This window comes from Apis florea, unplaced genomic scaffold, assembly GCF_048593485.1.
Source record: "Apis florea isolate Af1SG1 unplaced genomic scaffold, ASM4859348v1 contig_3696_pilon, whole genome shotgun sequence".
NCBI classification, from domain to species: domain Eukaryota; kingdom Metazoa; phylum Arthropoda; class Insecta; order Hymenoptera; family Apidae; genus Apis; species Apis florea.
The window spans coordinates 180,114-204,977 of NW_028256809.1; the positions used below are offsets into that span (position 1 = coordinate 180,114).

General features: G+C 22.7%; 1 protein-coding gene across 1 annotated transcript; it reads right to left on the bottom strand.

Annotated features, from left to right (window-relative positions):
• Positions 1 to 16,767: 16,767 nt before the first annotated feature.
• On the bottom strand, positions 16,768 to 19,942 carry LOC100866951 (uncharacterized). The gene is made up of 4 exons (XM_086914568.1): positions 19,651 to 19,942; positions 19,288 to 19,482; positions 17,388 to 17,538; positions 16,768 to 17,055 (listed from the first exon to the last, which is right to left on the bottom strand). Exons 1-4 carry the CDS (start codon positions 19,733 to 19,735, stop codon positions 16,809 to 16,811), a joined length of 678 nt encoding a protein of 225 aa, XP_086770694.1. The 5' UTR covers positions 19,736 to 19,942; the 3' UTR covers positions 16,768 to 16,808.
• Positions 19,943 to 24,864: the final 4,922 nt, after the last annotated feature.

The following is a 24,864-nucleotide window of genomic DNA, read 5'->3' on the forward strand; positions in this document are numbered from 1 at the left end:
TTAATTTAATTTTAATAATTTAAGATAACATAAGAATTTCGATACATTCAATAATCATTAATAATTGATGTTGTAATCGATATGATGTATTATTAAGATGATTCTTACTTAATTTTAGGATAAATTTTTTGAATGACATCTCCAGAATAATCAAAATTAAAAGAAGAATTAATAATAAAGTAATAAAATAGTGATAAAGTAAGAATTAATAAAATAAAGTAAAAAAAATATTCTATAAATATATAATATCTATGTATATTACTGTATATACATTAATCTATAAATATCCATAAAATTTGAATTCGATCAAATAATTAGAATACCTCTAAATACCTTAAATATTAAAATAATTGATTAAATACTTATAAAATTGTTTTTATTTTTTAATTTTTATCTTTTAAATTATTAATTTATATTTAGATATATGTTAAACAAAATTAGATTTAAATAGAATACATTTTTTATGTTTTTATTACTTCTTTTCACATAATGAATGATTTTCGACAAAAATGAAAAAGAATTTAAAAAAAGTTTTAAAAGAATAAAAATTAAAAAAGTTTGAAAATTGAATATTAATTATTTTTTTATTTTTTAAATGCTTATAAAGAAATACATATTATATTTATTTTAAACTTTATATCATATTTTTAAAATATTTTTTATTTATTAGAAATATTTATTAATAGATTTTATTTATTAAAAAATGAAAATTATTCAATTTTTATTTTATCAAAATATAAAGTTACTTTTCAAAGTATATAAAATTAATCTTGAAATAATTTTAAGTTTTTTTAAAAAATTCAAAAGTGTATGTTATTCAAATAAAAAAAAAAATAAATAAAAAAAATTAAAAAAAATCCAATTACAAACTAACAATATATGAAATTTTTGAAAATAGAATTGAATTCGTTTTGAAAAGAAAGCATTTTAACAATTAAAGCATTTTTTGCCAGATTTAAGTTAAAATAATAAATTTTTATAAATTGATCCTTTAACATAATCCGAAAATATAAGTTTTAAAGAATTTGAATTAATAGATAAAATGCAAGTTCACGAATCCGAAGATTTCGTGGAATACTCAAGTTTAGCGGAGATATTTTAAACCTACTTGAGGAAATTTTTTATTTCTTATTTCACATCTTAGTTATCTGCCGCCATATGTTTACATTAATAGAGAATAAGCACATGTAGTCACTGACATATACATAAAAGAAATTTAATAATAGGAATCTTTTTTTTGCAAATATTTTGAAAAACTACAGCAAAAAAAAATTGTTATAAAATCTTGTTTTCTACAATATATCTAAAAATCATTAAAATCGTCCTATTATGAATAATTATCAAATCGGTGATAAATTTCAAATAATTATTAAATTTAATTATGACATTAAAAAATTAAAATATTAAAAAATATGATATTAAAAATTGATTCCGATAATAATAAATAATTTTTCATCAATATGTATTTTAATTTCTCAGATTAAAGATTATGAATAAATTGTGGATTTTTATATGGATTTTTATATTTTTATATCTTAAATATATATTTCGATATGCTATTACTTTGTTTTTAGTTTGCATATTGTATGTTTTATATATTTATATTTTAATCAAAAATTATATATATATATATATATGTTATATGTGTTAAATTATTGTTATTGTTTTCTTAATTTTTATTTCATCCTATTTAGTTGCGATCGTAGATAACTACAAATAAAATAAAATATTATATGACATTTAATTAAGATAATATATTTTAATAATATAGTAATCAATAATTATCTTATAAAAAATATAAAATTACTATTATTTTTATTAAAAATTTAAAAATAAAAATTTTTAAATTTAAATATAAAAATTTTAATTCTAGATTTTTATTTTTTTCTGAGATATTAAAATAATACATCAATGCAATAGCGATAATGATCTCAATATGCTTAAAATCTTACATAAAATTGATTATTGTAACTTTGGTCATTTGGAATATTTTCTATCTGTAATATGATGGTCTCGTTTTAAACTATGTTATGTTTTCAGATCAATCTGCTGATTAGCTCTCTTCATTGATTTAAAGTCATTGATTTAGAAAAAATTCAGCTTATTTCATTGATTTTAATGAAATATGTTATAAAAAACTTCATTTTAATTTTTTATACATATATTTTATACATATATTTATACATCAATCAACAATTGGTTTTAATTTTTGAATCATTTACAAAAAGTTTAATATATATATATATTTACTTATTTAATATATTTACTTTAATTCCCATTACTTGGCAGCCGGTCGATTCTACAACCTAAGAAGTTGTTTATAAAATATATAAGTTTTTAGAAGTTCTTAGAATTTATAAGTTCTTAGAAGCAATCTACTCTTTGACGCTGGTCACCAAGTATCCAAGTTCTCGTAAACTTTGTTCACGAACCAATTGTTCAACGATTGATGGGATAATCCATAGGCATTTCTGTGGAAGAATATGGCGGATGAGAAAGCATTTCCCAGCCCTTATTAGCAATAGATTTGAAGACACGACGCTTAACATGTGGACGTGCATTATCGTGATGAAAGATGATATAGTTCTTTTTGTACGGTCTTTTCATCTCGATTACAGCATAAATGTTAAGTTGAGCCAGATAGATGTCGCTGTTGATATTTAATTGCCGCTTGCCGTTTTTGTTCGGAATCCACCACTGTTGACGCTCATCGTCGTCATTCTACCAATAACAAATTCCTTTTGAGATGATTTCCCAATGGATGATTCCGCTTCTGTCTCACCAAACATACGACATTGCCTTCTTGCAGTAGATGTCTTTCAATATTTCTTTGGATAAAACATTTAGCGAAACTCAAATCTTTTTTCTTTTGATGTTTTTAAAGAAGATTTATCCCCAGTGACGAGATTCTTCAGGAACAAAGTTTGCTCGTTTCGCTGCAGCAAATCGGTGAAAATTCGGTTTTGTTATTAAAGAGTTTATGGAAGATCCATCCAGCCAATTTCCATATTTTCCAAGCTTTTTGAGGTAACGAATGGTCCATATTGAAATCTTCGGCCAACATTCTAGTTATTAAGTTTTTATTCTCTTCCATGACTGTCAAAAGTGTCTAGTCGTCGAAATTTGATGGTCTCTTCCTTTTTGCAAGGTTTATATCGTCCAATTTGAACTTCTTGAACCATTTTTCAATTTGGCTTTTCCTGATTGTTTCTTCGTCAAAAAATTCTTTGAGATTGTGAAATGACTGTGCTGCATTCCAACTTTTCAATTTCGTTTTCTTCTTTTTTCTTTCGATTTTAAATTGCTTAGTCTTAATTTCCATCGTATGTAATTGATTACACTTCATATATAAGATTAATCATATTAAGATTAATTACTCTATTTCACTAAGTGTTAAAATGTGCATATTTTCTTTAGCTCTAATCAATTTTATATATGTATTTTATAAAATACTAAATTAATGATATTTGATGAATTTTTCAAATTTGATTTTGAAGTCTTGACTTTTTTCTAATCACATTTCATGACTATGCTGCATTACAATATTTATGCGAATATCTATAATTCAATTTAAATTGGAATCACAGCTTTACTTGTATTTAAGCTTTACTTATTCTCATATCTGAATGCATAATTAAGATTGCAGATAGAGAATAATCTCAATAATGTTATGCATATTACAAATAACTCACATTAAATATTTTAAAAAGTGTTATTTTTTTTTTCGTTCTTTTTGATTACCGTTGTTTTAATTGTTAAAAGAAGTCAATTATTTGCTGTTAAGATAGATCCTAAGCACTGTAGCAAATTAACTTGTAACTTAATTGAAGATTCGCAGAATATCAGATAAGCTGAATTATCATATGAAATTATTTAACGTCAATGATCGCATGTTTTGTATTTCGCTATCTATGAAGATTTTTCACCTGTCTAAATAAATCCTCGTTAGGATTTATTATCGTTAGGATATCCTCGTAGGATATCAATGGAATAATATTCCTGATTGATATCTAAATTAAGCGCAGTCTTAAATTTTGACTTGAATTGTGCGAATAGTATTGCATCATAGAGCTTTAATTGGAAGCGAAATCGATTTAAGTTATTCTAAATTTCGTGCATCCTATTGAAAATATTTAGTTTTTTTTAAATAAAATAATATTTACGATTTATATGCTTTGTATTATTGGATACTATATTTCTTTTAACTCTTTGACTGCTATGGGCGCATATATGCATCTTACAAAGGCTATCAGTGTAACTTATGGATACATATATGTCCAGTATAGATTACAGACAAAAATGCGTGCTTGGTGAAACCACATACTTCGTTGTTCAGCAACAAGAAAAAACGAAATCTTGTTTATTTCGTCAGTCATTCTCTGTATCTTAAACTCGTTTCATCTGTAGCTAGATAGTTATGATTGTTGCATTAGTATATTATAATATTATACTTGTGATTTTTATATGATATAAGAAGTGATGATCCATTAATAAAAATACCGTAATTGATGCACTCAGAAGAATTCTTTCTCACAATCGTTTCATCTATACCAAGATGTGCATTGACGAAAATCTTATGTTGTTCAAAGACCGATATTACTTTAAATAATTTACATTATAATTATCAAATTATGGCGTTTTAAAACTTTAACATTGATGAATAAACAATATATATTGAAAAGAAAAAATGTTTGGATTTGTTTTCAAGTGGAAAAAATAATAATAATTGGATTGTGTAATACATTATAATGTATTAGTACGTCGATGAGATCCATATTGCTCGAAAAAGTATTCCCTAGCGATTACTACGCATGCCGCTCATGCGAAGAGCTTCAACTTAGAGCATTTAGAGGGTTTTAATCAGAGCATCGGAGAGTTTTAATACAGTTTAATTCTTCCTTAATATCTGTTAAAAACAGTTAATCCAAAATTTGTAAAGTGGTCAAACAATCTTCTGGCTTTTATTTTCAATAGCTCGAGTATCTTCAATAACCTAATAATAATTTATGAATAGATACAGTTTCCCTAATGCTTTTCTGAATTTAAACAGAGATATAGCAGCAATTTTAGAAGTTATACTTGTACGCCTTGTAATGGACTAGCGTGAAAGCGAGTATAAAGATCCCGACACCCACGCACTACGACGCGACGCCGCGAGAGTCCATCCTTCGAAACCGTCTTCCAACGCGATTGGTCTTTCTAGCCTCTTCTCGGTGTGCATTTTCACAAAAAGCAAGGATTAGAAGAAAAACGAGACTCGCGACAGTTTTCTAGATCACTTAGAATAGAAATAGAATATGAATCAGATAGAATTTAGTAACGATATAGTTCACAAAATACAATTGCAGAATCATTACAGTTAATCGCAAATAGTTGAAGTATCATTCTTCGTTCACTCAAGGCTCATAATATAATATAAACGATTATACGATATAGTCCTACAGCAATAGATGATCCTTTGAGTAATAGTATCAGTTCACACATTTGTACAATATTCAAAGTCGTCCAGTTTCGATTTTAACAGTTTTATTATTTTTAATTTTTCACAAAATTTTTCGCTTTTTCTCATTTGATTTACGATAAGACTATATTCTTGATATATTGATTCACATTATATTTTACAGGATTTTAATATAGAGCACATATAAATTAAAATTTTATATAGAATAATTTTACTTGTACAATTTTATTGAGTAAAATAATCACTTCTTCAGTCATTATCTTTATTAAGAATTTCAATTTTTCGTAGCTACTTTCATAGCTTTCTTAACCTATGCATTCTATATTATAGAAAACCACATTTTATGTAGATTATAATAAAATGAAATGAAACGAATATATTATATTAATAAAATATAAATAAAAAAAATACATATTTATTATCTATAATTTGCTAATAAGCATACTGATCTACATCGAATTTTAATAAAATCACATATGTTTTGCTGGTTAAATATATATATATATATATATGTACATAGTGTTCGCGAGCGTTATCGCGAACTATAAACAGAAGATCGTTGGTAGATCTAAACAAAACTTGTAACCGTTATCAAAGCCACCCAAGTTTGTATACAAGACGCCTGCCAGCCCGGCCTTGGCCCGTATCGCAGATCAGGTGATGTCGGTGATGTTATTGGTTACCGACATTCCCCACTCATAATTAAGACACTCCCAATTAACCAGGAAGAAAGTGGGCTCAGATCGACTCTCTTCCTGGCTAATTTTCACCGCACAAATTGTCGAAGAGACAAGTCGTAGTCAATCGAGTGAAATCGTGCTCCGACCGTCGGATACGATACGATACTTAGTACATACGTGTGAGAAACAGCTCTTTAATAATTCATCGCCCGACGCTTAACTAATCCACCACGACGAAATTAATTCGGCGATAACACATAGAATCGATAACTGGTATATCCATTAATGTTAATTTTTATATAAAGATTTTTTCAGGAATTTCTTTAAATTTTATATCATTTTCTAAAAATTTCATTGATTTCATTTATGAGAAATTAAATATTATTCAATTTTAGCAAGAATATAAAATTATTTTTCAAAATGTTTTTTAGAATTAACAATTTTAAATATTTAAAAACTTCAAAAGTATTCGTCATTTATATAAAATATAAAAAAAAGTAAAGAAAAATTATAATAATATATAGTTTAAAAAAATTTAAACTATAAATAAATAATCTAATTAAAATTAATAAAATGTATAAACTTTTTGAAAACAATATTGCATTTATTTCGAAGAGAATTAAAGCATTCTTTATTTTAATTTCATTCTTTTCTTTAATTTAAATTACATATCAATTTTTATAAACCGATTTTTTAACTTGTCTAAAAATACAAATTTTATTAAAAGATTTGAATTAATAGATAAACTGTAAGTTATTAATAATACAAATTGAATAAATAAAAGAAAATAATAAATTATTTATGAAAAATAAAGATCACAAATACAAAAGACAAATATATTTTGCAAATGCTTGTTAATAATCGGCAAAAAAGAATTTTTGATTGGAAACCAATATTTGTAAAATAGAAGTTAAAATGAAAAATTTAATAAATGATTTATTTTCTATTTAATCTTATTATTCTTTATTATTTACATATTGTATAAACTTTTAATTTATAGAAATAATTTAAAGAAATAATTTTACAATAATTTATAGAAATAATTTTATCATAATTTACAATAATTTACAATAATTTATAGAAATTTATCAATTTTTTAAAAAAAGTTTTTTAATTTCTAAAAAATAGTTCTTTTTTTAACAGAAATTAAAATATCTCACAAAATTCATAAAAATTATAAAATCCAGAATTTAATATATTTTAAAATTTTCAAATAAAAAAAAATAAATATATATTTAATTTTTTAAATTTCAAAATATTCCTGATATTTTGATAGAATATTAACATTATGATAGAAAAATTCTACTTGTATAATATTGCTAGAAAAAGAAAAGAAAAAAATCTTGATGAAAATCTAATCATATCGTTATGTATGATGTGCAAACAGTTATGACATCATTTTACTATAAAAATAAAATAAATTGTTATAATTTAATAATAAATGATTTTCATGCAAAATATGCTATATATTTTTTTTTTAATTGAAATAGAAAGAAGATGTGAAGTTTCGGAAACCGTATATATTTTTTGGTTGAACTTATAATAAATTTATATTAAAACTTATATTAAAACTTATAAACTTAACAAAATACTAATTAATATTCATAAATATTTCTTCTGAAAAACATACTTTTTTAAATTGTATCATTTTTGCAACAAATGTGAAAATAATTTTACATAAATGATAACAAAATTAGTACGATGTAGAAATAATGTATATGTAAAATCAAAATATTTACAAATTTATATTAATCTTTATGATCTTATTGATCTTTATGATCTTACATAGTGTCATATTATCACAAATGAATTAATTACGCGTAAAAATAAATAAAAAAATTAATGAAATTTCAATAAGTGAAAGAAAATTAATTTATAAATAATATATTGAAAGTAAAAATTATAAACAAATTGCATAATTAATAAGTAGAATGTAATCCACGATGTATAAAAAAAAATTAAATCGAGAATGGAGATGTAAATAATAAAGAATTCAAAAATAGTCTGAGAAAGCTAACTAATCGGGAAAAAAAGTTATTAGAAAAGTTATTAAAAAAATAAGGAATAAAAAAGATTCAAGAATAAATGGTTCAAAATTGATAGTATTTGTTTTAAAATATTTTAATAAAAAAATATCTGCTGAAATATGTAAAAAAATTTTAGGAAACTATAATGGTAGAGGAAGAAATAATTTATTAATAAAAAAAATCGTATGGAAAGATAAAAATTCGTAAGAAAATATGTTGACAAAAATATTAATTTTTGAGAACAAGTAATAATATATAATTTACAGATATTATTTTAGAAAATAATTTTAGAGAATGAAGTGTATGAACTTGTTTAATTTGAAATGAATAAATTATGATATGGAGAAAAATAAATACAAATACTAATTAAAAACTTAGGAATTAAAACGAAGATTTCATTGTAATACAATTATATGATATCAGTGATTTGGTTTATATATATATATATATTATGAACAAAACATTATAGCATTTAAATATTTTAAAGAATGATTTATTATCAAGTGCGGTAAATATAAATTACAGTTGGAAAATAATTCTTATTTTGAACATGATAATATGTTGTTCTTCCTTTATATATAGATGGTCATCTAACATCATCTAATCTAAAAGATCGTCTGCGAATAAATATACTTTAATTAGGGTATTTATAATTAAGATAATTTTATTTATCACAAATAAGTAATGTAACAATCAATATAGATCCTTGACGTATATCATTTTCGATAATTTTCGAATCTGATAAGATATTATTTGCTTTTATATTTCTTGTTTTGAGGAAGTTTTTATGAAAATAAGAATGTTTTCTCGTAGACCCAAGAGTTTTAGAATTTTAATACTTTCTTTTTACATACCATGTTATAAGCCTTTTCGATATCTATTGAAATTAAGATTGTATATTGTTTGTTCAATAAACTATCACATATTAGCGATTCAATCTTTATTAGTTAGTCTAATATGGAATGAAAAGATCTAAATTCATTTTGATAAGGGAAAATTGTATTATTTGTTTCCAGGATCCATCTAAATCGTCGATTAATTAATTTTTTCATAAGTTTGTATAATATATTTATAAATGATATAGATCTGTAGCTATCTGTGATGCAAAATCTTTTCCAGGTTTAGCAATTACTACTTTATTCCAGGAAGCTGAAAATATTCCGTTATTCTAAATAATGTTAAAGATAAGTAAATATTCAATTCTATTTTCTCTTTTCTCAACGATCAGTATATTTGATATTGTCCAGGCCAGAACTGGTATTTTAAAATTTTTTAATATTATATTAGTTCCTCACTCCTAAAAGATTTATTATTGCCGTTAATTCGTCAGTATTGTTCTTGATTGAATTAAAACAGAATATAGAATTAACATAGTATGTTCTATTAATAATATTCACTGTTGTAATTTGAATCGCTAGAGTTATTAGCAAATGTTTCAATATTAGTAAATTAGAAATTTTTTTATTGTTTAAAATTATTTGGTTAATATGATGGATTAGATTAGCGTGTAATTCCTTGAATAGTTTTTATTTTGTTCCACAATTTTTTAAAAAGAATAATGTTATTAAGGGATATCAAGAAGAAGTTTATTCATGAAGTTGGCGTAGAGTTTTTCTTGCTATTATTCTATATTTTTTAAATATAATTATTTAATGATTTTCTAGGATTCTATGTTTTTTATATTTGTTAAAGGTTTGCTTGGCTTTTTTAATTATAGATTTACATTCATCATTCCACCAAGATATTTTGTGAGATATATTTTTATTAGTTCGGGTTGTATTTTTATTAATCGGAATGGATTGATCAGCTGATTGTTTTAAGATAAAGACAAATTCTTTAATTAAATTATCAATTAGATTTATATATTGAGATAAATATCTCATGGGAGTAGTTTTAAATCAATTAATTGCCAGTATTCATTTCAATTAGCCAATTCAAATTTTCAACGTACAAATTCATTCTGATTATTGTTTTAATTGTACATTTTAAGTGTATATTTTGATAATAAACACATTTTGAAAAGTGGTTATTATCATGTAAATCCGGAAATGCACTAATTTGAGTTACATAAGTTAAATCTTGTATTGAATGATTTATTGGAAACATTAAAGTACATTGATTTATTATCATTCAGTAAAATTATATTATGGTTGAATATAACTTTTTCCCATATTTTTCCTCTTATGCCAAATCTGAATCCTACAAAGGTTTATAACTTATTAAAATCTTCTAAAATAATAAAAGATTTTGATAACTTATCAATCAGCTGATTTATATCAGATTCATTTAATCCTGACTGTTAGATAAATATAGATTGCAGATAAACAGATCCGAACAGATATTCGCACTTTCGTTATTATACTTTCCATGTTAATATTTATTTGAACTTTGTTAGCTATTAGAGAGTTTTTAATCAGTGTAATTAACTACTTCTCCACAGCATTTTGCTAATTTCTGTTAGTAACAAAAACATTATAGTTTTTTATTTGTATTGTTTGGTTCAGTTTGAAATTTCTTGTAAACAAATTATATCTGGTTGATATTTATTAATTAGTAGTTGGAATGAAACCAATTGAGGGAAGAAACCATTTAGATTCCATTATAAAATATTATTGACATACTAATGTTTATTTATTTATTAATATTAATATTAATTTGTTTATGATAATAGATACAAATTGTTAAGATTGATCAACTCGTTGTCAGTCGATATAGGAAAAGGGGAAATTGATGTTTGGTATCAATGATAAATTAGAATTTATGTTATTCTTGAGTTTCTTATTTGTTCTATGAATTCTTTTTGATACTGCGTTCTTTAAGAAGAGATTTCAGATAGCATTTTTATTAATGCTGTAATATCATGCGTATATTTCAAAGCTAATTGTGTTTTCAGTTCCAAATGAATTTTCTAAGAAACTGATAAGTTGAATAGTTCAAGATTATTTATTTTACTTTCGGCAGGTTCTATCATTTTACTAACGTTGTTGATTTTAGAGGTTTTCCTGCGTTTGACGGTTTTGATTATAGGCAGCATCATATAGAATGTCCCATAAGTTTCTTTCGCTGGAAATGACTTTAACTGGCTATTTTTATGTAAACATGCAGGCTTATTTATTAACCGTTTATGGCATCGGCTTCAATCATCCTAAAGCTCTTTTCAATTACATTTTGTTGGTAACATAGTCTCTTTTAAAACTTTTTTTTATATCATTCAATTGGATCTCTTAAGCCAAAAAAAGCATTTGCGACATGTTATGCTTTATTGTTTTAAAAAAGATAATAGTGTAAATGAGATTTTTACCGTTGTACGGGAATGGTATTACCACTATTACGACCGACCGAAATTGGCTTAAGAGATTTAGAACTGATAATTTTGACTTGACAAATAAAAACTGCAGCAGCCGCCCAGAAACGACGAATATAGGCATTTTCGCCTTTATGAACCATGTGAACCGTGTCTACATGCAATTTGCTTCTCCAGCGATATGAAAATCTCAAGTCTTCTTTCTTAAAAAAGTTTGTCACTAGAGACGAAACTTGGATTTTATCAAAATGTACATCGAAAACGTACTTGGTCTAAAGATAATAGATCTTCAATTGTTGTGAAACGAGATATTCGAAGATCTAGACTTCAATTGAAAAAAGTTCTTTTGATGGAACTTGAAAAGTGTAATTTATTAGCTCCTTCCTCAAGCTGAAACCATCAATTCTGTCAAATATTGCAATCAGCTTGATAAATTGAAAGGCGCCACAGCAAAAAAAAACGACCAGAATTGGCGAACCGATGAGGTCACATGATTCATCATATGATTTATCACAACAATGCAAAATTGCATATTGATTTGGCTATAAGAGAAAAGCTGTTACAGTTTGATTGAGATGTTGGCAAACCGATGAAGTCATATGATTCATTACATGATTCATCACAACAATGCAAAACTGCATGTTGATTTGTTTGTAAGAGAAAAGCTGTTACAGTTTGATTGAGATGTTCTACTGCATTCTCCATATTCCCAGATTTTGCTCTATCCGACTATTACTTGTTCCTGTCATTAAAAAAGTTCTTTCCATGATAAAAGATTCTAATTCGTAAAGGAAATAAAAACATACCTCAAGAAATATTTTGCAAGTCCCAACAATTTTAGAATAAGGAAGCTTCCTGAGAGATGGAAGAAAGTGATAGAGTAAAGATTCATAATATAATAACGCAATAAATCAACTTTAAACAACAAAAATCATGTATTCATTTCGTATTAAAAAAAAAAGAAAGAAACTTATAGAATAGATAAAGAAAGATTAATATTTTGTACTTATTTTCTATAGTGTTGGAATTAATGTTTCTGCTGAAGAAGAATGTGCTCTCTTGTTTATTATAGTATTATCGATTTACTGAAAAATTTCAGTATGATTGTCACTGTGCAATTTATAGTCGTTACGGAAATTATTTGTGAAATTTATATTTATATTATTTTTTTCAGGTTCGTGTTTTTGTTACTATCTGGTGTTGTTGCTTAGTAATATTATCATACTGATTCACTACATGAATCCTCTTGTTTACATATGAAGCATAAATGTGAATATTCTGTATTGTGTATCATTATACGTGATTATGAAAGAATCAGGAATTTTAAAGATATCCTCTGGATTTACAAAAATCTGTCTCTTAAAACTCATAACGTGATTGAAACCAGCGTCTTGAATATCTATTCGAATAAAGGTCATCTTTGATGTCATTTTAATGTTGTTTTTCTTAAGAATGTTTTCTATATATTCATAAGGTATTGATGGTGAAACGTTTGATATATAATTCTTTGTGAAGGATTTAGTAATGATCTCATTGTCGTTTAGATATTATTGATTGTAGTTGATTGAGTGATTGATTACAATATTTGCACATTAATGTTATCAAGAAAGATACAAATTCGACCATTGGAAATATGTGATACGAAACGTATGGCATTATTATTTATAATGTTAATTTGTGCATAATCTTTTATGGTATATCCATCGATTACATCAATTATAATTGTTTGTTAGGGAATATGTATGTAGTTCTTTGTTGCTGAAGCGTAGGAGTTAATTGATTGCATAAATTGTCATTGTAGTTTTTATCAATAATATAGTTTTATCAATTTTTCCAGTCTACGATATATTGCCGATTTATTTCCTTGATAATACTATTTGACAAAAATTATTTGTCTGCATCAAATAAATTTATTTGATAATTATAATAGCATTTATTATTTTATTTGATTTTTGACTTTTATTAATACTTTAATAATCATTTCATTGTATATATATATTAAATATTATTTTATTGATTTTTTTTATATTATATTATATATATATATATATATATATATATATATATATATATATATATATATATAACATTTAAATTATTTGAATCGGATAATAATTAGGATAATTAGGATAATAATTAGGAAGATAATGTTGATTTGGAATTGAAGATTGTTACTATTTTATTTAAATAAGTCGCCAGAAAGTTTCGAAAATTAATAATATTTTTTATAATTTCATATTAATTACTATTTTAATTTTCGTAGTGAAAAACTATCGAATTTTAATTGTGTGATGTGATAAATAATATCTAATCTTTGAGTTATTCATGATTTTGGAGATATGTTCAATTAGCTCATATTCATTCAAAAACACAATATTTTTATTTTTTATTCTCTCTAAAAAATTCTTAAGAAAAAAAATCATTGTAAAATCGTTTTATAAAAATCATCTAAATTATCCTTTTTTTTTTTAAATTTCTAGTATATAAGTTAATAATATTGAATTAATTTATCAAATCAAAATATTGAATATTATTTTACAATATCAATTATGTTTTTGATATTGAGTTATATATACTTCCTTTTCGATAATAATTTCTTTAAGAAAACATTCCTTTTTTCCATTCATTCTTAATATTTTAAAATTTAATAACATCGTTGTATGAAATTGTAAATAATAAATTATAAATTGTGAATTTGATGAGTAATCATTATCTATTTTAATTTTTATAGTTTGTAATAAATCTTTTAGTCTGATGTTTGTATTGTGTACTATAGAAACAAGAAATTGTAAAAACTGTGCATATCCATATACATATACATATATACATTTATCTATTTCTGCGAGTTTATCAAAATATAGTATAAATTAAGATACAAATAATTAAGATATAAATTTTATAGTATTTGTAAATATTTTTTATCTTTGTGATTTACCAGAAACTGCGATATAATTTCTACTATTAAGAATTAGTATTCAGAATAATTATAGTACGTGATCAGTGAATTGTGATATCTAAAAATCTATTTTTAATAGCATTCATATTGGTGATAAAAATTGAAATCGGTTATAATTTTTTCTTTATTTGTTGATAGAATCGTTCGTGATAAAGTGTGTTAGAGTCTCTATGAATCTTATAATCATAATGGATATACATAATAGTAATGGTGGTTATTTATTAATTGGTTATATTTAGAAAAATAGTATTAGTTTACGCGTATTAATAAACGTATAAAGGAATATACTATTTTCTATAATATATTTTTATATATATTTAATATCTTCTATAAATATTTTCTATAAAGATATATCTTTATCTTCTTATTTAAAGTATTATTTGTAGTAGTTAGGCTTTTTAATAAATATTCTTTTTAATGAATAGTTTTGGCACACAATAAATTTGAAATTTGAAAGTTTTCATGAAATTTTGTTAAAATTATTTTTACGAATTATTTCACATAGTTCGCAAAAGTACATATTAATCTTTTTATAATTTTAATTAAAATTAAAATCTTATAAAATACAAAAAGAACATGAAACGAATATACAATATATTGCCAATTATTATGATTAGTAATGACTTTTATGAAGAATACACAGAATTGATAATATTTTGTTTCTCTGTTATTGAATAGGAAAGAGAATAACAAGCATGCAGTTCAAGTAACATGCAACAGATAAAGAGATAACATTATTTTTTTCATCTCTTATTTTCTTAAAAAGTAGTATAATGTGTAGCATTCAATTCTTTTTATTTTTAAGAAAAAGGGATTTATACTTTTTTATATGATTTCAATTATATCCATTACAAATGATTGTAACTCTTTAAAAGTTTAATTTTTCTAAGACATAATTTTTTTATTTAAACTATAATTTAAAAAGTTATTAATAAATTATTAATATTTTTTCTATACATTATTTATATACATTATATACATTATAAATACATTATATATATTTATGTACTTTATGTACATTATAAATATACATTATAAAATATATTGAATATCTACAATAAATTATGCATAAGCAATTCGAACTTTATTTTTTAAAATTTCTCAAAATCATGAATGAAAATTATGAAACTATAAGAGATCTTAGTGACATTTATAATTCTTTATTGATTTTAAACAGTTCCAAAATAAAAGCAAAAATTAAATTTATCAAGTTTATATTATAATATAAATAGTTTTTTCTTGAATATCTATAATATATTTTTTTAATTTAATTTAATTTTTTAAAAATTTTTTTCTAATATGTGATAGACAATTTGAACATAAATTTTTTTCTTTTATTATATTTATTCTGTAACTGATAATTTAATCACAGGTTGAGAAAATTATGCTTTCTTAAACTTACAAAAACTATATGATAGTATTGTATAAATGCATAATATTATATTGAAAGTCTTTATTATATAATTTATATTATATAATATTATATTATATTTTGTCTTAAAACTATAAATTTTTCAAAATTATGTTCTTCATAACATATATCAAAGTCCAAACTACTTCCACTATAATATATAATTTTATGTACGAAGAACTTAAATTTTTATGAATAAATGCTAACATTAATATAATGATTTTTATGGAATTTTCAAGCTTGATGTAGATTCGGATTATAAAATATTAAACTTATCACAATTTATAATTGATTGATTTAGCTTCTTATATATATTAATTGTTTTTCACAATGTGTTTATATTAATTTAATTGTAAGATAAATGGCATATGCATACTTATGCACATATTCTTACATACTAATAATTCTTTTTTTTTGAGAACTATATAAAGATATTTTAAAAATTATAGCAAAAATACGAAAAATTATAGCAAAAATAATAAAAGAAAATAAGATAGTTTTTAAATAAAATAATTTTTCTTATAGAAAAAAATTTTTCTTATATGTATAGAATTCATAAAAATTGTTTATAGTTTTTTATTAGGAAAATATCAAAATCTAATTCTTTATAATATATTTAAAAATCATAAAAATCTAGAGAAAATAGTTTTTCTGCAATTTTATGTTATCACTAAACATGTATATATCATGAGATAACATGAGATAATTATTCCTTCTTATTAGAGAAATTTTTTAATCCTGTATTCTTTCATTCCAATAAAATCGTCTTTAAGCATGATAATTAAATTATATTTAATTATCATATTTATCATGTGAATGATACATGAATGTGTTTTATTTATTTCGTCTGATTAAATTCATTGAAACAAATAATCTTGCATGAAACAAAAAAAATTAATTTTATATATAAGAATAATACATTTCTAAATTATTTGTATATTTATATTTTTATTTATAATTTTCAAGTTTTTAACATTGATCATCACATTCAATAAAATAAGGAAGAGCGCATTCATTATGTTTGATTCCAAAAGAATATATGGGAGGTGTTTTTCCAAATTTAAGATTATATTTTGGACCGGGAGAGCGACAAATTTCTTTCATAGGATGCCTATAAGATAAACTGTACATTGGAGCTCTTTGTTTAACCAATATATCATTATAAATTTTGGGACCTGGTACACAATCACGTTTTAGAACAGGCAAACGTTGTCCTCTAAAACAAATATGTACAAATTACTTTGATTTAAAAATATTAAGATCTTATATATGAATACAGTTAATAGTATATATAAAATTTCACACAATTGTTCATTGAAAATGTTAACGGTATTAAATTCTAACATGGTTAAATAAAGCTTAATAAACAACTGTACAAAAATTCATAAAAATAACTATACCAAATTCGTAAAAATATTTATTATACCGTTAATTAATTTTATTAGTAAAATTCATTTCGTATATTAATTCTTAACTAATGGAATAATATACTTAATATATATAAATACTCAAAGAAGATATACATAAATATATAGGAAAAATACTTACATATAAAAAGCAGGACCTGCTCGAGGAAGGCTTACAGAAATAGGACCTGGTGTAACACAAGTTTGTCTAGTTTTCGTTCTTGATTTTATTGTAAAAGATGGCCCTTTTGGAGTTGGCAATAAATATTTTGGACCAGGGCCACAAAAAGGTACTAATAAAATAGAAAAAATCTTAATATAATTTGTCATTTTTATAATAATAGTTATAAGACTTATAATTTTATATAAATAAAAATAATTATTAGAAGTGTGAGAGGAATACTATTATACTTATTATCATAATAGCATATTTTTCATTATCATAATAATAACATAATTTTAATAATATTTATTCAATATTTAACATTTAGATCTGGCATAATCAGTTATCTTATAATATGATGGTTGCCTTTAGAGTAATTCAATTCAAATATCAATTCAGTAAAAAATAATCTAAAATAAAAATCCATTTGTTCTTTCTTGAATTAATATTATTTAATTTAAATAAAAATGAATCAAATGTTAAAATGATACTCTAATATAATTTAAATAAAATTTATTTTAATCTAGTATCAAGAAACTGTATTATATTAATTAAAAATTTTTAATTTTTAATTTTTCTTTTATAATATATAGTTAATCAATAATTTCTATATTAAGTTAATCAATTTTTGCTTTTATAAGTATAGTTTTGTGCGCGATAGAACAAAATTTTAAATCAAATTACAAAATATTTAAGTTTTAATTCTTTATTGTAAAAATAATATTATAAATAATAATAATATTATAAATAATTAATATTATAAATAATAATATATATATATATATGTAATATTATGGATAGAAAATGTTTTTGTACGCGTTAAATCAATCCTTAAAGTTTCATTATTATTTATATTATTATTATTCTTATATATTTATATTATTCTTATAATATATATAATTAATTTTGAATCATTATATAATAATATATATATATAATTCTAGATTCATTATATATAGTTTAATATAGATAGAAATTAATTAAAATATCTTTAAAACAAATAAAATTAAAAAAAAATTTAATTGTAATTATAATTGTATTGTTAGATGCAAGAATGTTTTTTTGAATAAAATAAAATAATTGAATAAATTGAAATGAATAAATTTCTAAATTAAAATTTTTTGATACTTTTTTAGAGTCTTGAAAATTTCATTGTTGTATTTTCAAAACTAACAAAATTAATATCTAAATAATAATATAACATATGTATATATAATAATAAACATATTAAAATATAATACAATATATATTGTATAACAATGTTAGCTAAGGATTATATATTTTTTTTAAAGATAGAAATTGATGATTGTCACTGAAATTTCTTGTATCCAAGAATTTATTTGCAGAATCAAATAATTTGATATTTTTTTTTTTTGATATTTTATGTAATTACGTATTTTATTTATGCTAATAAATTCATAAAAAATATATATGAATATAAATTATGTCCTAAGAAATAAATATAATTATAACAAATATTATATTATACTACAAATAGTATTTATAAAAATGAACTGCATAAAAAATTAGATATGATTTTCAAAATTAAAATTGAGAATAAAAAACTATTGATTCTTAAAAATTAGCGAAAATCATCATTTTTCTTTAAACATAAAAGTAATAAAAACATACTAATATTAGATACAATTAAAGACATAATAAATGAATTCAAATATCAAATCTTATTACATAAATAAATAATTTTATAGTAGTCTTTTTAATAAAAAAAATTATAATAAATTTTTTAAATAATTTAAATAATAAATACATAATATTGAATAAAATTAAATAAAATTAAATTGTTTTTAGAAATATTAGAAATAATTGTTATTAGAAATAATTGTTTTTAGAATAATTTAGAAAATAAATTAAAATTTACCAAAAGTTTTTCTAACTAATCCAAATGAAAAACCATTACGTTTAGGTCTGTCTAATACATATTTTGGTCCTGGTGATAAACATTCTTCAAAAATATGATGTCTTATACCAAATGTATATGCTGGATTTCTATGTCTGGAAAGACAATGCTCTTTGTAACCGACAAGTGTTTTGAGTTTATATTTGGGACCCGGACCTAAAATATAAAATCTTTAAAATCTATTTAATCAAGTTTAATAACATATATATTCGTTCTTCCTTCATATTTATTTATCTTTCTCTCTCTTTAAAATTAATGTTTCAAAAATATTTATTAATTAATAAATGTCTATTAAAAATAATATATTAACATCTATTTATTTACTTTTATAAATGCATGAAAAACCTCCTATTTGTTTATCTGGCTTGGTTTCAGTTTCTATATCTTTTTTTTTTGGTTTTGGTGGCATTATTTATATATGTATATGTACTTGATAATTTACATTTCTGAAAGAATTTAAATAAAAATTTTAGTTGAAATTTTGGTGTTATTTTAAATGATCCATTTTGTTTTATTTCGAAATAAAAACAGTTGTTTGAGATGCGATGACATGTGAGAATATATCGATATTTACAATCGATATTATAAAACAATTCAAATGCATGTTTGCAAACATAAAAAAATATCATTAATTAGAATGCATGTTTGTAAATTTTGCAAAATGCTTAATAATACAAGCATATAGAATAGAATAATTTAAAATTCTAAGAAATTTAAAAAATCAAATTTATTTTTTCCACTTTATATTTTATTTAAGAGAGATATTTTAAAAATGATAAAATAAATAAATATAAAAATTTTATTGGCTTATTACATCTATAATATATAATGTAGATATATTTTATACACGTATGTAAATTTGACAGCATTACTTTTACTGGAATTATGAATTTTATTATAAGTATATAATAAATAGAAGATAGAATGCAATTTATATTTTTCTAAAAAAATTTATCTATAATATCTTTAGATTAATATTAATCTTTAGATATATCATAATTATAACAAATAAAAGTCAAATCAAATAAAAATATTAAAAATTAGAGAAGAGAAATGTATAAAAAATACATAAATACAGATAAGTTTGTAATAACAATAGTGTATGTAATAATATGTAGTGTGTGTATAGTGTGTATAAACTCATTTGCAAACGAAATTATTATTATTAATTATTACTTTTCATATAATTTATATTACTCAAAGTATAACAATTTGTATTAATTAATATATCAATTTTATAATATATTTTATAATCGATTATACGAAATTCATAATGGCGATAAGTTCTTCGCAAATATTAGATTTAAATTTAAAAAAAAAATAATAATAATCACACGAAAATTTCTTCAATATTGCAAAAGGAATCGTTTCAAAAAAATATAAATTCGAAGAACAAAAAAATTCTGAATTATGTAGTATCAACTTTATTGATAACAATTGTAACAAAATTGATGATAAATTCATAAATCTGAAGTATACGTATTACATTATAGAATGTAATGTATTGCTCATACAATATAAGTGTAAACTAAAAGTTTTTCATGAATTTCAAAAAAAATTTCAAAAAATTTCAAAAAATTTTAATTGTACTAATCTTTGAAATTTATTTCACTGAAAAAAGTTATTTAAAGATCAAATTATATGACATATAATGATATAATGATATAAATGATATAATCATAATCATTAATAATATAAAATCAAAATAAATCATATTCAATTTACAAGCATAATTACCTATTGTTAAGGCCCGGGCTCGTCAGGTCATGTTCTGCTATTAACAATTCGAATTCCTGCCAAATATATTTATAGTAATTTATTTATATTATTTATATATTTATTTATTTATATATTTTTGAGCAGGTATGGGTTTCGTGATGGTTTCCAGATGTTAATTTGAACAGAAACTATAGCAACGACCATTTTACGAGCCGCATTTGCGCGCTTTATGATGAACCACCATAAAAGTGAAAGCAAATGGATTACGGCGCAACCCCGCGAAGGCCCATCCCTTGAAACCGCCCTTCGACGCGATGATTGGTTCCTCTCGTCCTTCTTTGTGTGCATTTGCACGCAATGCAAGGATAAAAGGAGAACCAAGATTCGCGATAAGTGTAGTCGAATTAGATCCCTTCTAGACGAGTAAGTAGTCGAAGCGTAAGCTCGCAGAACAGAATAGTCGAAGTTTAGAGCATTGAGTAGTCGAATTAGATCCCTCCTAGACGAGTAAGTAATCGAAGTGTAAGCCCTCGGAGAACAAGGTCTAATGACTAATGACTAATGACTATTCAATTCTATTCACTATTAATAATAATAAATAAATTTTAGTATATAAACATCATTAATTGGTTGACCAATTTAAATGAAATCTTATCTTATTAAACTTTTTCATCATCAAAAGTATCTCGTCTTACATTCAAGCTTACTTCTGTACTGATCTCTCATCTATTCAATTCTATTCACTATTGGTTTTAAATGCAATTATAGTTGTAACACGATCATAATAGGTTATCAACAATAAAATATATATACATATAATAAAACATATACAAAGTGAACATTCTTTCGTAAATACTTAAATACCTCAATTACAAATATATTATCTTCTACTAAACATGAAATATAATAAAATACACAAAATAACACATATTATGCAATAACACATAATGATTATTAAAATAATCAAGTAGAGAAATTTTTATAATAATTTACTTTATTTAAAACTCATTTATCATGAAATATATTATAAAAAAGAAAAAGTTAAGAATAGCATAGTAAAACTTTCTGATGACAAGAAAGAATTGAATAAACTAAAGAAATTTAACCGTTTACTCTTAGGATATAAAAATCTTTCAACAAGTATTTAAACATTATAACATTAACAGAAGTTACTTTAAAAGACAATTAAATTAATTATAGAGAAGATTTCAGTTATTTGGAATTCACACGGATGCTGAATCTTCATGTACTAATCCTAAAGTCTTTAAATAGCATTTTGTTTAAGTATTTAAATCTTTCTCTTTAAATATTTAAACGATTAAACTTGAAACTCAAGATTATTTACAATCAGTTATGTTTAGCTATCAAACTATATACAATCGAAAAAATTCATGATAGTTTCGATAAATTCTGGCACACTGGTAGCTTGTATATATTGTTAAAATATTTCCACATTCTTTTTATATTATCTTATCAATTTATTTAACCAATAAAAAATTCAAAATTCAATTTCAAGTTTTTTACTTTAGTTTATTCAATCAACTTTAAAAACATCCACAAAACATTCATTCTGTATACTATGTACACTATACTACGGATATATCAATTTCTACAAAAATAATCATTATCAGATTTACAGATGATCTTTTCGAAATCAAAAATTTATAGGAATATCATAGATATCGTAGATAACATAAGTAGCTTTATTTCAAAAAATAAAATATAGACGCAAGCTAACTAGCATAAATGAAAATAAATTGCTGTAAAACTTTTACTACGTAAAAACACATGTCCTCCTCGATAAAGTTAAACGATATAATAATCTCTCAAAAGAAATCAATTAAATATCTCCACAGGATTTTAGGAAATTATCAGGGAAGAAATATATAAAGATAAAATATCAAATAAATCAAATAATATCGAAATAAAAGTGAAAAAATATATTAATTATTAAATATATTAATTATTAGTTATTAAGAAGATAGTAATTATAAATTAAAAAACAACTTATTTATAAGATAATTCTAAAATCTGGATTTATAGCTTCCAGTATAAAATATTTTTTAGACAAGTTTTTTTTAAATTATGTATATTTTTGGAATTATATTTTTTTATTGTTTATTTTCTTTTTATAACAAACATCGAAACATTTTTAAATCACTATTTATTCGTATTTTTTGCATTATTATGATATTAATCTTAAACTTAATAAACTGCATTAGCGTTAGAATGTACATCATGGAAAGATTGTACAAATGTATATATATATATATATATATACATACTTAGTACTTATACGCCAAAATTTATCATACAATTGGCTCTTTTAATTGAAACTATTATAATAATAAAATTCAATCAAGTAATCTTCTCGTATAATGTATAATACTAGTTAACAGTATATCAACTTTGAAATTTAATATTTCGATGATAATTTATATAAAAAATATAAATTATTATGTTTGCAACAGTAGTATTATAATGATGATGGTGAATGTAAACTAATATAGCTAAGTGTTTGTAGAATGTCCTTCGATAGATGTAATAAGTAGTATATTAAAAATGAGTGGATTGTATAAATGGTTATATATACGTCTATAAAAGAACAGATCTCTCACAATGTCAGAATAAAACCGACGGTGTTAGAACAAAATTAATGTAATTGTTATATCAGACTATGCAGTCAGACTATGATATGCTCATAATGAGACTTTCTTTACAAGTAAGGATAGGTAATCGTATTTGATGGTTAGATCACGATATGTTTACAAAGTATTCAATTGTTCGTATTCAGCAGACTACGACATATTCACCCTCTATTTGAACCTCTATTTACAAGTGAAATTTATTCCATCAGAAAATCCATTCTGTTAAATTGGAAGGAACACAATTTCCCGATGGAACACGCCATAATCAATAATATCGCGGTCAGTGTCCAGCTTGTAATATCCTCAAGTTAAAGAAAAATTTCTTGCTTGGTGTGGTAATCTGTATACAAAGATCTCAAGATAAGCAGGAACGGCAACAGCGTATCTTTCTTATAAATTTTCTCGAACTAGAATGATGTTAATTGTCGCAGCATTAATCATGTCTGGAATACATCATTTCTAGGATCGATCCAGCCAGACTGGGTTATGTCAAAATATATAATTACAAGAGTCAACTAAACTCTCAAAAACGATAGCCTTTTCAGATAACATTATTCTTTGTTTAGGCTTAGTAGAGGTTTCCGATAATAACAGAAAAGAATTTCTATGAGGAATTTTTCCGAATAAACTCTTTAGAAATCTCATGAGCATAAATACTCGTAAATAAATTAATACTTTGAAAATATCTTAATATTAACTATAAAAATATGAAATAAAAAAATAATTCCCATTTAAAAATATAATTGTAATCTTTACAGAACTTTTCAAGATTATTTCTAAATAAAATAAATATAGACATAATATTTTGTATAATTTGTTTTTTAAATATTCATGTGTTGCAAATAAAATGAATATACTCTATGTATTAGAGATTATTGTGAAAATCACTCCAGAGATTATTAATTCGATGAAATATTTTAATTTAATAAGCAATTTAATAATGTCGATGTCAACAGAATTTTATATTTCTAAAAAAGTGTGTATATTATCTGAACATATTTTTGATGAAAAAAATACTGATCACATCTCTATTTTCCTACTATATTTTTGTTTAATACAGCCTTATATTATATTATTTATACAATATTTATCTATTTATTATCATTTAATAATTTTTTCAGCTTCAAAGTAAATTTTAATGCTGTTAATAATTAATAAAATTTTTGCAAAA